This window comes from Engraulis encrasicolus, chromosome 16, assembly GCF_034702125.1.
Source record: "Engraulis encrasicolus isolate BLACKSEA-1 chromosome 16, IST_EnEncr_1.0, whole genome shotgun sequence".
Lineage (NCBI taxonomy): Eukaryota > Metazoa > Chordata > Actinopteri > Clupeiformes > Engraulidae > Engraulis > Engraulis encrasicolus.
Window position 1 is genome coordinate 27035497 of NC_085872.1, and position 17202 is coordinate 27052698.

The 17202-nt window shown below is 40.9% G+C and overlaps 1 protein-coding gene across 1 annotated transcript; it reads left to right on the forward strand.

Annotated features, from left to right (window-relative positions):
- The first annotated feature begins 7204 nt into the window (after nucleotides 1-7204).
- LOC134465498 (von Willebrand factor A domain-containing protein 7-like) lies at nucleotides 7205-16774 on the forward strand. Its single transcript, XM_063219175.1, has 16 exons — nucleotides 7205-7245; nucleotides 7343-7542; nucleotides 7681-7947; nucleotides 8082-8175; nucleotides 8250-8375; nucleotides 8572-8758; nucleotides 9288-9460; nucleotides 9546-9658; nucleotides 9804-9920; nucleotides 12034-12246; nucleotides 12514-12646; nucleotides 13172-13324; nucleotides 14381-14473; nucleotides 14591-14868; nucleotides 14973-15260; nucleotides 15418-16774. The coding sequence occupies exons 1-16, from the start codon at nucleotides 7239-7241 to the stop codon at nucleotides 15898-15900; spliced, it is 2925 nt and encodes a 974-aa protein (XP_063075245.1). The 5' UTR covers nucleotides 7205-7238; the 3' UTR covers nucleotides 15901-16774.
- The last annotated feature ends 428 nt before the right edge of the window (nucleotides 16775-17202 follow it).

A 17202-nucleotide genomic window follows, 5' to 3' on the forward strand; every position in this document is an offset into this window, starting at 1 on the left:
TGAGGGTGTCATGATAGTGATCGTTTCCAAAGAAGGGAGGTGTTCAGGTTCAACACATTACATTGTGCGGCGGCCCACATAACAGGAAGAAGTCAGACTCAGTCATTCCAGGATACCCTATGACAAGATACAGGGCCTTTAGTAATGCATTGCAACTTGGTCATTGCCATTCTGGTAACAGCTAATTTATAACAGGGGAAGTGTCCGGGTTAATCTGTCACTTTCGGCTCTCTGTAATGTCCCAGCAATGTAATGTCACAGCAACGATCACTATCATGACACCCTCATTCCAAGAAAATGTATCTGTAACAATATTGTGAAGAAGAAACAATCTGCCACACCTAATGCCCATTGCAAAACGACAATGACTAAATCGACAGTGGCTGCTAGAAAATAGACTGTCATTGCATGTGGGGAAAACTGAAAGCATTTTATTTGGTACCAAACATAGGATAAAAAAGGCACCTAAGTTAAAAGTCACATGTAACGGTAACAAAATACAAACAAAATCAACAGTTACATATCTAGGTTTAACACTGGATCAGACTTTGACTGGTCATTCAATTGCGGAGAAGCTATTGTATAAAAGTGCCTCTAAATTGAAATTTACGTAACACAAGGCAATTAGATTTTAAAGTTAAAAAACTTCTTGTGTCAGCGCTTGTGCAGTGCCATTTTGACTATGCCTGCTCAGCATGGTACAGTGGCCTTTAAAAATAAAATGCAGGTTGTGCATAACAACATGATCCGTTTTATATTAGGTAAACCATCTAGGTATCATGTTACTTCAAATGATTTTAAGAAAGTGGACTATCTGCCTGTGAATTTAACGGTTGAACAGCTAAAACTGAATCATATGTTTAACATTATGAATGGGATAGCCCCTAAGTACTTGGGATCCCAGATTGTAATAGTGCATACTCAACATGCCCATGGAACAAGAGCAAGTGTTCGCTCCTGTAAGGTACCAGCTTCAAAAAGCACAGCTCGCAGAAAAAAATAGTGTTTTAAACAAAGAGTTAGAGTATTTTTGTGGAATAAAGTGGAGAACTAGGTGACGTAGGAATGTGATGGCATATGTGTATGTGATATCTGTTACATGTTTTTGTTATGTCTTGTCCTTCCATCAGGGACCATGTTGGAAATACCGGTAAGTGTTTACGTTTTTACATGTTATCCCTTGGATACCTTTTGTGTTCCTATATCCATAAATAAACCAAACCAAATGTTGTAACTTTGAGTCTTTTCGGCAAGGAGTGAGCGGGTCCATCGGTGGGCCCAGCTGAACAAATAGGCTACCATACCCAAAATATCACCCCAAAAGTTATGTAACATTAGCAGACATCTTAAAATTTATCATCAATGACTATTGACAGAATTCTCAATTCTCAGGAGTCACTCCTTTAACCTGAATCATTAACCTGACAGCTTGCATTCCTTTTACTTCAGATCATCAACACCTCACTACAAACAGGCATATTCCCAGGCTGTCTGAAAGAAGCAGTTGTGAAACCCTTACTGAAAAAGAACAACCTGGATGCACTGGTACTAAACAACTATAGGCCAATATCCAAATAATAGAGAAAATTGTTTTTAACCAATTAACTGCCTTTCTAATGTCTAATAGCTATTTTGATAAGTTTCAATCAGGTTTCCGTGCCTACCACAGCACTGAAACAGCTCTTATTAAAGTTATGAATGACATAAGATTGAATTCTGATGCTGGCAAATCATCCGTCTTGGTGCTCACTGATTCTTGAAAGTTTGGCAAAAACATGTCCCAGCAGTAAAATATTAATTCTGTTGAAAATCAACTAAATTTTCACAAACAAAATGAACCCAGGTAATGGCCAAGGGGTCTGTTACACGAATACACAGTTGTTTGAAATATTTAAGTGTAATTTTATTACTTTTCATGGCTATAAACCTGTCCACCCCCTGTAAAAACGCCTGTCCCAAGGACTGGCATCATCATTTCAATTGACTTAAAATACAAAAAATCACTAACAGAATTGAACAATATCGCCATGATGTGGAAGACTATATTAAAGTGGTTCTACAGATGTGCACATAGTGGATGTAAAACAATATTTACTATTATTTACTGATTGCTCAAAATGTGTCCAGCATATTGGTCACCACCGTCAGATTTTTTCTAAAAGACAATAAAATCAGGTATGCACAAGGTAATTTTCATTACTGAGGACCCCTTTTCAAACCTTTAGCTCTACTGAATACTTCACCATCACTGAAGCTCCTGTAAGTATATTAGTTTGTCCTCAATTTGTTAATTTGTTTGGACACTGGTACTGTCCCAACCATAAACTGTCAACACCGTCGGGGGTTTTAATAGTATTGTATTACATTAATGTTAATAAATATAATTTTTTTCAGAAAAGGTATGAAGCACCCAAGAAACAGAGCGAAAATGAAATGGCTAATGTGAACAAACAATGCATAATATTTAAAAGAGTGTTTTTTTGTCTCACACCGTCAGATGTCACCACCGTCAGATTTTGTTCTGCTCATCATGTTGTTCCATATTTTACTAAATTGTGCTGGTTAATGAAACATTACTAGGCATGTTAGTAATAATTGTGATCCAAAATTATACTCTAGGCACCACTGAGGTGCATTTGGAGGTTTTTTTTGTCAGAAAACCTGACGGTGGTGACATCTGATGGAGTTCACCAAAAAACACATGTTTTACGTGTTTTTGACATGTTTTAAGAATATGCATACAATAAGTATCTACAGTTATGTTGAATTGTTAAAGTAATTCACTTTAATACAGTAAGCATGTCTTTTTACTTCTAATTCTGTCTGCCGCTGTTGACAAAACAAGAAAGAGCCCATTTTATGAAAAATGTTAAACATGGGGAGCTTGGCCAATGCATTCACTGCACAGCCAAGACCTACATCTATGATAATACACCTCTATATTTTGGATTTGAACAACTTAAAAGCTGTTTTTACCACATTTTCAACAACCAGTGGCTTACTTCCTAGATAATCTAACTAATGAAGAAAAAACACATGCTCATGGCACACATAAAAATAAAGTGTTTATGCAAGATGCCATTGACTTGAGAGGGCTATTTATTTTGCTAAATGCAGGTACTAATTAGGCCACTTTCACCACTCTCAGATTACTGTCACCACCGTCAGTTCTTAAGTCACCACCGTAAGAAGGAGTTTTGGACATTTTAAATGAATGTGCTTACAACATTTTCCTTAGGAGTTGTTGAATTATCAAAGTAATAGCCAATTTAAGCCTACATGAATATTTGTGAAATTACAAAAAATTGTTTGTTCTATTTAGGCGTTAAGTAAGCATCGTATGACGGTACATATTTTAAAATTAGAACACATGAAACAGTATTAAAATAGAACAAAAGTGAATTTTCAACATTTAAAAGCATATGTGTGAACCAAAAAATACACATAATCACTTAAAAACTCCAGATACATATGCAACCAAATCAATACAATTTTAATAACTTTTAATTGTGTCTGACGGTGTTGACAAAAAACAAGGTATGATCGGAGAAGAGCCTGATTTCTGAAAAAAATACATAATGGGGAGATTGGCCTTGTGCATTTCTGAAAAGCCAAGACCTTAGTCTACGAGGATATACCATATAATTTTGTAATTCACTTTGTTTTTTTCTGTCAACATTACAACCTGTTTTAGCCGCTTTCTCAAGAATCAGTGTGCTACTAGATTTAAGTGCAGCTTTCCATACAGTTGATCATGCTATACTACTACATAGACTGGAACACTGGGTTGACTTTACAGGCATAGTGATCAACTGGTTAAAATCGTACTTACAACAAATACGTTTTTTTTGTCGCCATTGGAAGACATACCTCATCACCGATGTCTCTGAATTGTGGGGTCCCCCAGGGCTCCATTCTGGGACCACTACTGTTCAATCTGTATATGTTGCCACTGGGACACATTATCGAGAATAACTCCATAAATTACCATAGCTATGCGGATGATACCCAGCTCTACTTATCTATGTCCCCCAATGACTACACTCCCCTTGAATCACTCTATCATTGCATGGACCAAATTAACAAATGGATGTCTCACAATTTCCTCCAGCTGAACACAGATAAAACTGAAGTAATTATATTTGGGAAAAGAGAGGAGAGACAAAAGATTGCTACTATCCTTGAAATGAAGGGACTGAAAGCAAGGGAAACAGTTAAAAATCTTGGGGTCCTCATTGACAGTGACCTAAACTTCAACAGTCACATGAAAGCTATTACTAAGTCTGCATTTTATCACATAAAGAAAACATCTCTAAATTCAGGGGCCTCAGTGGCGTAGCTAGAAAAGAAAATCTAGGTGTTCCCAAGAAAATACAGGTGTTCCTTATTTATTTATTTATTTTTCTAACTCAGAGTAAACACATCATAGCACATTTGCACGGATCGGCCTACTATCACGGTGTCATACTATTACGCATACTATTACGCATGAATCATGATTGGCAAACCCAACCTAACTTATTTGTTGCTATATTTGCGCTGCAACTGAATTCAAAGGGATGCATATTGGCTTTAAATATACATCAATTATCTCATCAGAGTCCATTCCTTGGCGAGCTCCTTTTCAAACATTGACTGGGAGTGTTGCCAATACAACCTGTTAATTCTTGAAAACACGGTGGCTCTGGTGTGTAGGGCTACATAATATTATTAAGGAAATGTTGAAACTAGCAGAAAACCAATCCACCAGTTGGGCTGCGTTTGAAACGTTATTTAGTGTTCAATTTATATCCCGAAATTGGGAAACAACAAGGACAGACTCCAACGCAAGGAAGGCAAAACACAGCCATTCTGGCTAGTAGCAGAAGTTTTCACAAACCCAAAAGGTCGACCGGTTTAACCAAAACAAAAGAGAAAAGAAAAGGATGGGAAGAGGGGTACAGACAGGTCTGGCTGGAAGAGGCGCGCGTGTGTGTGTGTGTGTGTGTGTGTGTGTGTGTGTGTGTGTGTGTGTGTGTGTGTGTGTGTGTGTGTGTGTGTGTGTGTGTGTGTGTGTGTGTGACGTGGGTAATCACGGTTAGCACGAGCAACAGTCAGCTTACCGGTAGTCCAGACAATCAGAAAGTAAAGGAAATCTCTTCACGGTACATTACCTGTTCCGAGCGTCCCAGCGTCCCAGCGTCCCACAACTCCAAACGAAATACACAATTCACACTTGGTAGCAGTCCGAGTTGGTAGTCAGTCGGCGTGTTACTCCCTCCACAACTAATGCTACTCCTCCACCAAGTAGAACACACCGTTTACAGGCATCTCCATACTGGCATTCTTAATGCGAAATCTCCCCTAAAGATCATAATGTGATGTTGTTTAATCCATTTCGTGTTAGTTATGCTAGCGACTGGACTTCTTTATGGAGCGTTCATGCGGGGTATCAGCTGCATCAAAATCTTCAAACTTGTTTTTAAAACTACCGCGTCTGTACTGTCTGTGTCTGCGCGCGCGTTATCGTTCACGCCTTCATGGTCTCTATATTATATTTATTTTAGGAGCAACGTACAAATGAAAGGGTTGAAATCCATACTCGTCGCCTACATGTGCGGCCTTTTTATCATTTCGTTTCCATAATAATTTTAGGCACATAACGCTCGCGCCCTCCGCAATTTAATAGTGCACTCCAACCAACTGTATCGGGCGAAATCATTTAGCTATCCACTGACTGCTTCAGGGATTGGGAAAGCTTTCAGATCGCTCTGGCATTTAGGCACGTCTACAGAAGAGAGATCTGGGATCCCCAAGCTAAATGTATTTTGGTTCATCTATAGCTGCATCATCCTCTACTCACGCAGACCCTTAGTGCTTCGTGCATCTTCGTTACACTTCGTGAATATACATCTGCGTGAGAACCAGGTTATCATCCTCTCGGATGGTGTGGGTAATAAGGCTAACTGTGGGCTCACTTGGTGGTGTCGTGGACCTGTTTTTTGAAGGGAGAACCTCTGCGATTCTGGAACCTGAAGTCTATTGGACCTAATTTCGATGAGAACTCTGTTTCATCGCAGCATATTTTAGAACCATCATGTTGCACCACTGGTATAGCCTAGGCTATTCAGTAGCCTATCGATGATGTGCGATTCTAGAGGTAGTTCTATTACGGGAGGCTGCATGTAAAACCTATGGTTGCACTCCCGACGCGTGCGTTTACAATCGGTTGTCAAGTGACGCCAATTTTTTTAGGTGTTCCAGCTATGAAAGTAGGTGTTCCCGGAACCCTCTGGAACACCTGTAGCTACGCCACTGGGGCCTGATGTCTAAACATGATCTGGAGAAGCTAATACATGCCTTCATTTAGTAAAGTTGATAACTGTAACAGTCTTTTTATTGGCCTCCCCAATAAGACCATTAAACAGCTTCAACTGGTACAAAATGCAGCTGCAAGGGTTCTTACAAAGACAAGGAAGTTTGACCACATTACTCCAATTTTAAGATCGCTCCCAGTAAGCTACATAATTGATTTTAAGGCAATGCTACTTGTGTTTAAATCATTAAATGGAATGGGACCCACATATCTACTGGATATGTTTCAGCTGTATGCACCAACCAGGTCACTAAGGTCAACGGAGAAGAATTTGCTGGTGATTCCAAAAGTCAAAACAAAGTGTGGAGAGGCAGCCTTTAGCTTCTATGCTTCAAAGCTTTGGAACCAGCTTCCAGATGACGTAAAAAATGCACCCACTATTGATAGCTTTAAATCTAGACTCAAGACAAAGCTGTTCTCAGATGCTTTCCCCTATCTTAAATTACATATCATTCTTTTTTTATTATTATTATTTTTATTTTTATGTTTATTTAATTTGTTTTATTTCATTTTATTATTATTTTTACCTTGTGTTTTATCTTAATGTTTTAAATGTTTTTTGACTCTAATTCATTTCCTTCTTTCTTCCCTGTTTCCTTTCATTTACATTTGTTAACTTTGTGAAGCACATTGAGTTGCACCTGTGTATGAAATGCGCTATATAAATAAACTTGCCTTGCCTTGCCTTGCCTTGCATTCCTTTTACATGATCAGTCTGAAAATGAAAATAGTTACAGGAGGGAAAGTTAATGAAACTAAATCCACCTTTATCTCTATGGCCACGCCTTCCTGATGGAACAGATTTAAAAACTTGCTCAGGTGTCTCAAGTATGTTTATGTGTACACACAGTTGTCAAGCTACAGGCTTGACAGGTCTGCTAGGATGACAGGTAGGCTATTCCTACTGGTATAAATTTCTTCTTTCAAATGCTATTTTGTTACTGCGATTTTGTCTCAATGTGTACTTGTTTGATGACTTGTTTTCAGATTTTTCGAGGAAGCTCAGTGGAGGGCTTCTCATTTTCATGCTCCTTCAGACCCAAACCTTTTGCTTCAAGGTGCTGCTCTTCTCAAAGAAGCCTCACACTACCACCCATCAGCAAATGACAGAGACTGCTATATTGCAGACCACAGCAGAGGCCTGCAGGACTCTGGCACAGGCTGAGGGAACAGACTTTGTGCTTCCGGTGAGATTATCATAGGCCTATATACAATATTAGCACCCAAATGTTTTTGTTTTGTTTCAGTCTCTTGCCAGCTGTTCAGCAGATTTATGCTTGGTATTCTATTCTAGTTTTTGCTAATTGCTTTTTTTTCCTCCACAGAAACCACTTACAGCAGAGTCCTTGGCAAAGGCTTGTGTGGCATCTGATTCTGCCAAACATTTTCGGAGTTCAATTAACCGCATCAGACTATTTAATGGTCTTACAGATTTGTATGTATTTTCGGAGGAGCGCCATTTTGACAATGAGAAGATTTTAGGTGGCAGACAGCGTATCAAACTTGGCTTAGACGCAGTGAAGGCAAATATCAAACAGGATAACTTTGATGCAGCAAGGAGGTCACTGGGACAAACCCTTCATACCTTACAGGTATATAACACCTCAATATACGAATTCATTTTCTTTATGTTAATATATGTTTATGCAGTGTCTATAGGATATATGTTTATACAATGTACAAGATAAACAGCCTCAGTGAATTTTAAGTGTTTGCATGTATACAGGACTTCTATAGCCACAGTAACTGGATTGAGCTCGGACGGAGGGTCCCTTTCTCTGCTCTCATCAAACCGGATGTAGAAATAAATAACATTGCAGGTAAACTTACCTTTCCATATGGTTTACAACTGTTACTCAAAAAAACAGATTTATTTGATTATTTATTTATGTAGGTATTGGGACCCCTACCTGTGGAAACTGTGATGGACAAAACTGTAATAATATCCTGCAGAGCATCATTGATGGACAGATACTGACCACTGGATATTTCGGTCTAAATCCTTTCTCAAAACCACCTGGTAAGCACAAAGCTAGGAGGGAGTCAGTGTACAAGTTCAAGCTCAGGTCTGACTTTCAAAAGAAGTTCTAAATAAAAAAATAAAAAATAAAAATAAAAAAAGATTAAAATAATAATAATAATAATATAATAAAATTTAATTTAATTTAATTAAATGTAATAACATTCTCTCTCTCTTTCTTTGTTTGAGTACACAGGTAAGTGCAGTCATGGAGGATTTGGGGATGTCACAAGTCTATTTCATCCCAAACGTGGCATAAACAAAGACGATGAGGACTCGATTCATGGGGGCCTGCACGCTACTGCTGCTGCAGTCGCCACCAATGCCACCCAAGAACTCCTTCAGGACATCAGAGGTGCTGCGGGGGATAAGAACTTCCTAAGGTACAAACTAGGGACCTCTCACACCTCTGATTGTACCCTGGTGATAATGCCATAATATACACAGCTTTGACTGGACCTGGAAAAGGGAAAGCTGCCCCTCTCAATGCATAGAATGTAATAAGTACCCAATTCTGGGCCCACCCTCTCCCTGGGCCAAGGACAACGAACCCCTTTGTCATCCCCTGTCGACTTCCCTGAACAGTGTACGATTAAAATCTTACACTCAATTTAATCAACACAAAGACAAGCATAAGATGGTTGAAATGTAAAATAGAGAGTTGTGTCATTATTGTGTCAAGTGTCATTATTTGTGTTTAAAGTCCTGCACAGGTCTGGTCTGTGCCGCCAATACGTCTCTGATCCTTCCTCTCACACCCTTTTCTGCTCCCAAGTCACTCTCGTCTTCTTCATAACTTTTTCTCGGCCACACTGTATCAAAGCCCTTGGCGTGTTCTGTATATAAGTGATATAAAAACAAAAGGACTTGACTTGACAAACCCCATCAGTTACACTTTTGATCTCCTTGCAGGCTTATGGGAATGACAGTGCCATCGTCAGTCCTGTGCTTTGTCATTGACACCACAGGAAGCATGAGTGATGACATCGCAGAGGTCCGGCGGGTGACTGCAAACATTGTGAACAGTAGACGGGGAACTCTGGATGAACCTCCAGAATACATTCTAGTGCCATTCAATGACCCAGGTACATCCTGATAACTTGACTGTTGTTGTAGCTGTTTTTTTTTTTGCTTTGTTTTGTTTTGAAGTGACGCAGCGTTGTTCTCTAGAGTTTGGCCCTCTCATGAGGACTACAGATGCAGATGTGTTCATAGCGCAAGTGAATGCCCTCACTGCTACTGGAGGCGGGGATACTCCTGAGATGAGTCTGTCAGGACTGCAGGTACAACTGCTAAAATTCATGTTGTTGCAATAATTTGCTTGACAAGGAGTTACAAATGATGAAAGCAGATAGGCAATGTACTGTTCTAGGTTGCCTAGCTGGTTCTTCAGGTTTCAACTGTCATTTTTTCTCTTCTTGTCATCAGTTGGCATTAACAGGGGCTCCAGAGGAATCTGAAATATTTCTTTTCACTGATGCACCTGCCAAGGATACCCACTTGAGGAGCACTGTTCTTGCACTGATTGAGCGCACAAGATCAGTGGTGAGGATTGCTTGAGTAGTTATCCTATCCTGTCATCTGAGGTTTGGAACAGTGTAATGTGGGTCTGCTTGTCTGTCTCTCCTTAGGTATGTTGCCAAAACTACTGAGGTAAAACTAGGCAGGGTCAAATTCAATGTCACCGTACTGTAGCTTAACAGCCTGCCCGTTTGTTTTGCCAAGCGTCACCTTTTTTATAATCATCTATGGGAAATATGATCACTTTCACACCATGTTTTACACCACTTTCTTCCCTCAAGCACATTGAATGACAGCTGAGTAGGTCTATGGTAATGGATTTATAAGTCTATGGTAATACACAACGATAATAAGTACACCCCTTTTGAAAAGCAACATTTCAAACAATATTTGGTATCACTTTACTTGACGTCGGTGTCATAAGCATGTCATTACAGTGTCAAACTTACAGTGTCAACTACAGGGTTGTCTTTGCCATAACCGAATGTCACTTCAGGCCAACAGTCATAAAATGTTTATGACATGGATATAATTTGTATGACACTGTAATGACATGCTTATGACACCGGCGTCAAGTAAAGTGTTATCCAATATTTCAATAACCACACGTTATTTCCAAAATATGCATAGAGTAAGTTTAATACAACATGTGTTGAGCTTACAAGAGTAAAGTAAGGTTAATATTAAACTTAAATGACATATTGTTCCATTTTTGAGAAATCAAAATTGAGAACACCCCTACGTTAAAATCCCATTAAGAGGGTCATGATTTGCCTTAGTAGTCATGGTATATGTTCACATGCATGTTTCTTTGGGTGAAATTCAGCTTCTTGATGTTGACGGCATTCATACAGCCCAAAATGTCTGTCCCACAACCATGCTTGACTGTAAGCATGGGACAGTTTTCTTTGTACGACTCACTTGCTCACCACCACACATGCTTGACACCATCATATATAATACAACAAATTTGTTCATCTTGGTGTCATCAAACCACAGGACATGGTTCCAGTAACCCATATCCTTAGTCTGTTTTTCTCTGATGAGACCGTTGTGGGGGCTGCCCTGTGAGCCTCAGCTTGGACTGAAGGTGTTCTCAACTTGAAGCAAAAAAGTGAATTTCCAGCAGATGATTTCCCTTTAGGGTTGTTCCCCGTGCAAAAATGAAGTTTAATACAAAAACTATGTTCACCCTCTGTGCTGTTTGTGCGCATTAAAAGTGCTGGTTTGGCGTTTCAGCTGGTTACACGCGGCTACGGTAAGAACCGTGCGTTTCCCCAGTCCAAGCCTCATTGCCCACTGATTGTGGGCACTTGTAATTATAGGCCTACCTATCAGCTATGTGACCTATAATAAAAGTGAAGTGCTACCGCATGTGGCTAAAACTACGCTAAAACCTACCTGTAGGTGAGAATAAAATGGCTCCTACAATCATGATAAAGACAGATGGTGTAATGGTAACCAAGACAGCAAAGAAAACCGTCCCATGCTTACAGTCAACCATGATAGCGGGACATACATGGTTTGGGGCTGCATGAATGCAATCAACATTGGGAAGCTGAATTTCAGTAAAAGAAAACATGCATGTGAACATATACCATGACTACTGAGGCAGATCATGATCCTCCTCTCTTTGGGATTTTAACATACTGTAGGTGTAAACTCACTTTCACATCATTTCACAAAAATGGAAAATATGTCATTTAAGTTACATTATTAACCATACTTTTCTGTTTTAAGTTCAACAGATGTTGTATCAAACTTACTCTATGCACATTTCGGAAATATGTGTGCTTATTGGAATATTGTTTAAAATGTTACGCAAGGGGTGTACTCCTTATTGCTGATCATTGTACGTTCAATTGAATGTTTGATTGATTGGTGTCACTTTAAAACTCTTTCTCACATGAACCCCAGACAATTGGCACCTTCTTGGCAGTCTCCATAGCTGGTGTGTGAATGTGTTTGTGTATTTTAAAGCACTTTGAGTCAACTGTATGGTTGTGTTATTGTGCTACAAATACAGTACATTGTGATTGAGTGATTTATTGATTGAAAATGTAATTTACAGAACATTATATTCAGGTATCTGTTTTATTCTGCATGTAATGGAAACTGTATGTTCTACTCCCTACAGGTAAACTGCATGTTGACAGGGTCACTGGGATCCCGCAGACGCAGGGCGGATGATGACAGTGGACAGAGTCAAGGGCTTCGGCTGTCCAGTCGGACGTCCACTCAGCTGTACGATGATCTGGCCCAGGCATCAGGAGGACAGGCCATCAAAGTCACCAAGGCAAACCTGCCGCAGGCTACCAGCATCATAGCAGATTCCTCCGGAGAGGCTCTGGTAATAAACTACACAATGAGTTGTGATTTTGACTGAGTGTTCACATGTGAGGGGATTCACAATGGCATTTTAGCACTGGCAACTGTTTTGCTCACAGACAGCTTAGTTTCATCATAGTGCTGTCAGAGTATAGTTGCTGCTCAGTGCAGTTTATCCTATTCATCACATCTAACTGATAATCGCTATATGGCAATAGCCCATACATTACATATCCATCCTGACTTACATAGCCATCCTTAGCTTACATAGATGTAACTCTTTCTGTAGGTGACCATATTTCAGGCTGTGAGAAACCCAGGAAAAGCAGATAATTTCTCCTTCACTGTGGATAATTCTCTGAGAAATCTGACCATGTACATCACAGGCACCTCTCCCACATTCACCATCACAAGCCCGGCAGGTTAGTGGGTGACACACATCACACATCACAAAGGTATATTGTTTTAAACCTCACAGGAAATAAGAACCGGAAATTGTATTTTCATTTTAAACATTGTTAATTGAAATCACTCACACTTCGTCATATAGTTTTTAGAGTATAACATCAAATACCATTTTCATTCTGGGATATTTGACTGAGCATTAAGATGTAATAATCTGTGCATGAAGCTGCAATAATCTAATACTGTAATCTCTTATTGGTGATAATTTTGGTGATAAAATTGGTGATAATCTGAAGCGACACTAGAGTTGCAATAAGATATGGAGATGAGACCCTGCCATGGCCAACCGGTAGGGTACTCAACTGCCATGCGGCCGACCCTGGTTCGATTCCTGGCCCGGGTCCTTTGCCGACCCCTCCCCATCTCTTTCCCCATTCGCTTCCTGTCCACCTCTCAATCTGTCCTGTCATCAAAATGGTCGTAAAGGACCTAAACGAATATCTTTAATATATGGAGATGAATGCGATGTGGTTCTCTTACAGGCATGACACAGAGTAACACTGCCTCCACTGGAGCTGTGGGGACCATCCAGTCAGTGGGAAACTTCTGGACCGTCCGCCTGAACTCCACAGGCCAGGGAGGACTATGGGGCATCAGCATGGCGTCCACACAGCCCTACTCCATCAAAGTCACTGGTAGCTGTCTCCATGGAAACACTAGATTTAGAATGACATCGTCTGCAAAGCAATCATTCCAAAAGTGCACTCATGTACAAATTGACAATAAAAAAATATTTATAGAACAGTAATTTAAACAATCACTCGGTCAAAAAGTTAACCAACTTAACCTACGTAGTGAATAGAGAAGTAGATTTGGAATTTCTACATTGCATTAAAATTGTTGAAAAACATTTTAAGTCCACAATGCCCACTTGCTCATGACTACTCTGTGCTTTGTAAATAAAACCACGAGTTGATTGTCAGGCGTAGGCATAAGGGTTGGTGTTTCTATGCGAGTTACTACTGGAATCACGTTACAGTGTTTCCTCACTGCTTTAATACAGTAGCCTCAACTCAAACTCCAAAGACAGTTAGGACACCAAGCCCTAATTTTTAATTCATCTGATTACAGGGTTATGAATTTTGAATTAAACTTTTTTCATCACTTGCCAAATTTGGCAAGTAGTAGATGTTAATTGTACTAGCCAAACATACACACAATATCAGTCAAAGTGGCTGGTGAGATTTCTTTTCTACCAGCCAAACTGAGTTTTTACCAGCTGTTGGCCAGTTGGCTGGTGTCAATTTAGTGCCCTGCCTGGTTCTATCATTATTAGTCTTTTCCTGAGAATGATCTCACTCATCACTTCCAAACTTCTTTTCGATATCTCATCCTGCTGATTTGAACGCAGGGCTACGTCATTTCACAACTTTTCAAACTGTATCATTATGCATTTTTAATTTATCATAGGCCTATTTATTGTGACACACAATGACTTGCTATGTCACGCATGCACCATGTTATTGTGTGCTAGAGATGGGATCTAAATTTTTGTTTTCCCCTGGCTGCGCGAACCTGGCTGCCCACAACTCCACCTCTGATTGTTGGAAACCGCTGTCAGTCAAAAAAATTAGCTCACATGGTTGGCTGCCAGTGTCTGGCCCCTCCTCACAACACCGTGTTTATAAACACGGTGAACCCAGGTGTAAAAATAATGTGAAGTAACATGAAAATATTTTCACTTTTTTCAGGTCAGAGTGGCATTGACTTCCTCTTTGACTTTGTGGAGATATTCTCAGGTGCTCATCCGACATTTGACGTGTTACCAGGCCGTCCTTCTGCCAGTAAGACAATCTACCAACCTACACCACTTGCAAGGCCACTACTATCTACATACAATTCAACATACAATTCAGCATACTACATGCACAAGTGAAATGTTCTTCAAATTCATTCCACAGATGAGAATGCCACACTCCTCCTGACAGTGACAGGAGGCGACAGTGTCAGTGTTTCTGAGGTGTTGCTGGTTCCCACATCGGGAGCAGAGGCGGTGGACACAACAGTGGAGGAAAGAGAAGGAGGGGACTACCTGGTGACCGTGGATAGGCTGCCAGAGGGCGAGTTCAACATTCGGATCAGGGGGGAGACAAATGCAGCCTCCAGGGCGTCGCCGGATGTGTTTGAGAGACAGTCATCCACCCAGCTCAGGACGTCTAGTTTGACAGTGACAGTGGCTGTGAGTGACAGGGGCTGTACCCCCACCTGTATGAAAGCTGAAGGGTTTTATGAATCCTTGTATTCAATGAGTGTTTTGTGGTCCTTAACATTTTCTCTCAACAGGCATTGAATGAGACTTGGGAGCCTGGCACTAGCCTGACCGTCCCCTTCACCGTGTCCACTGATGCCACCGGTGACATCACCATCCGAGCGACCAACGATCGTGGGTTCACTTCTGAGTCCCCCGCCTCTCTGACCCCGGGGACAGGAGGACAGGCTGAAGGCACGGTGACTCTGACCGCTCCGCCCAGCACCACCTCAGGCACTGACGTCACGCTCACCATCGAGGCGGAAACTGCTGGGGCCACAGATTCCAACTACGCTGTGCTCCGCCTTTCAGTTGTTGCTGAGGTAACACTTTTGTTTAAACCTGTTTTTGGCCATTCTATTTCAGTTTTTGCCATTATGCAATTTCATTCTTAACACGTCACCCTTCACACACTAGCATTTCTGTGCACTTAGTTTCAGAAATCCCAACAGTTCATAAATGAATGTTGATCTCTTTCAGGTAACTGATCTATCCGCTCCCACATGTGACATAGTTGGTGTGAATGCAAACTGCTCTGGCAACTGCAGCCTGTCGTGGGAGTTACTGGCCAATCTGACGGACGGCGACGGCACGGGCATTGAGCGCATCACAGTCCGACAGGGCAGTGGCAGCCTCAACACAAGGGTGGTGACGGGTTCGGACGGCGTGAACGTGACTCTGGCCACCTACACGGCGTCCTGCTGCTCTGAGGAGGTGGAGCTGGTGGCTGTAGATGCTGTGGGGAATGTGGGGACCTGCTTCAGGTCCATAGCCCCCCCACCCACCACGGCCACTTCTCCTACACCCACCACTACCACAATGCAAACTGAACCTGTGGCTGAGACAACTTGGGATGACATCGATGACAGCATCTTCTCGGGGCAGTCGAGAAGTCTGGACTTGGGTCTTCCACTCTGGCTCAGCCTGATTTCCTTCTGGCTCGTTGGGCCTCTGCAGCCCTGAGTCTGACTCATCACCTGATCCTCTGTTATCATCAGGGCCGGATTAACGCACAGGCTAGATATGGCTGCAGCCTAGGGGCCCCCACCTACCAGGGGCTCCCTGAATTGGCCAAAAGTGAAAATTTACAGAATTGTGACAAGATTGAAATGGTAAAAATTCATCTGTCATGTAAAATACAGTTGGTAGACATGTTATCCTTAATTCCTTACTCAAAATTATGACACTGTCTATTTAAAATAGTAGGGAAATTTGCCCTCCAGGGGGCCCCACAGGAACCCGTAGCCTAGGGGCCCCAGGTCATCTTAATCTGTCCCTGGTTATCATGTGCCTGTTGCCTCATGTGACCAGCATCTCAGCACTACTAAACTTGTTTGAAGAAGTATTTTTTTTCATAAAGTTCCTTTACTACTTTACTAAAAGCACATGCCGAAATTGTAAGGCTATTTTACGTCTCGATTAAAAATAAATACATAAATGAGCTTTCAGCACAATATTTTTTTTTACCTCCAAAGTGTGTCCCAAGTCTAGAAACTTCTTGATTGTAAGATGTTATTAATTATACAACACTAAGATGTGTCAACAATATATTGTAACAGGGCTGTGCCTGTTACTTCCTGTAACTGGGCATGCTGGGAGTGGGTTATTTTGCTAATGATAATAATCTATAATAGTCTTTAAACTGTTGTTTGGGAATGTTTAATGTACTGGGGTGTTATTGTGTGCATGTTGTATTCACAATGTTGGGGTGGATGGGCTATGATATGTTTGCCACCATTGTAATGGAAATTGGGGCAGGGATACCCCTGGCTGTTAGCCTTGTGCTATGTTGCCTGTGAAATTAAACCTGAATCTACTTAAATTTAGGGTAACACTTTACTTGACGTGTTACTGCATAACACATTCATAACAGCTGTTATAACGTCTACACGAAGAATTCATGATTGTGTCATAACACATTCATACCAAACCTTTCATGAACGTACCGTACAGAATGGCCGCAACTTGTCAAAATAAAAGTCAACAACCGCAAAAGAGAACCATACCCCTTTGGATCCACAGCGCCTTTCTGCATTGCATCTGGGTCAATGATTTCGACAGCGTCAAGGTGTAGAAGACCCATATTTGATTTATAATTTATAAGATTTGCATACCAGTAGGCTGGTTTTGTGATATTTTGCTAATTGGCATGTTGTTTACTTTTATTTTGACAAGTTGCGGCCATTCTCTACGCTAGGTTCATGAAAGGTTTGGTATGAATATGTTATGAAACAATCATGAATGCTTCGTGTAGACGTTATAACA

What these genes read in the sequence shown, in the direction of transcription:
- LOC134465498 (XM_063219175.1), top strand. An exon ending in AAACCCTTCATACCTTACAG is followed by an intron (nt 7,948 to 8,081) that starts GTATATAACACC and finishes GCATGTATACAG; the next exon opens with GACTTCTATAGCCACAGTAA. An exon ending in AGTGCCATTCAATGACCCAG is followed by an intron (nt 9,461 to 9,545) that starts GTACATCCTGAT and finishes GTTGTTCTCTAG; the next exon opens with AGTTTGGCCCTCTCATGAGG.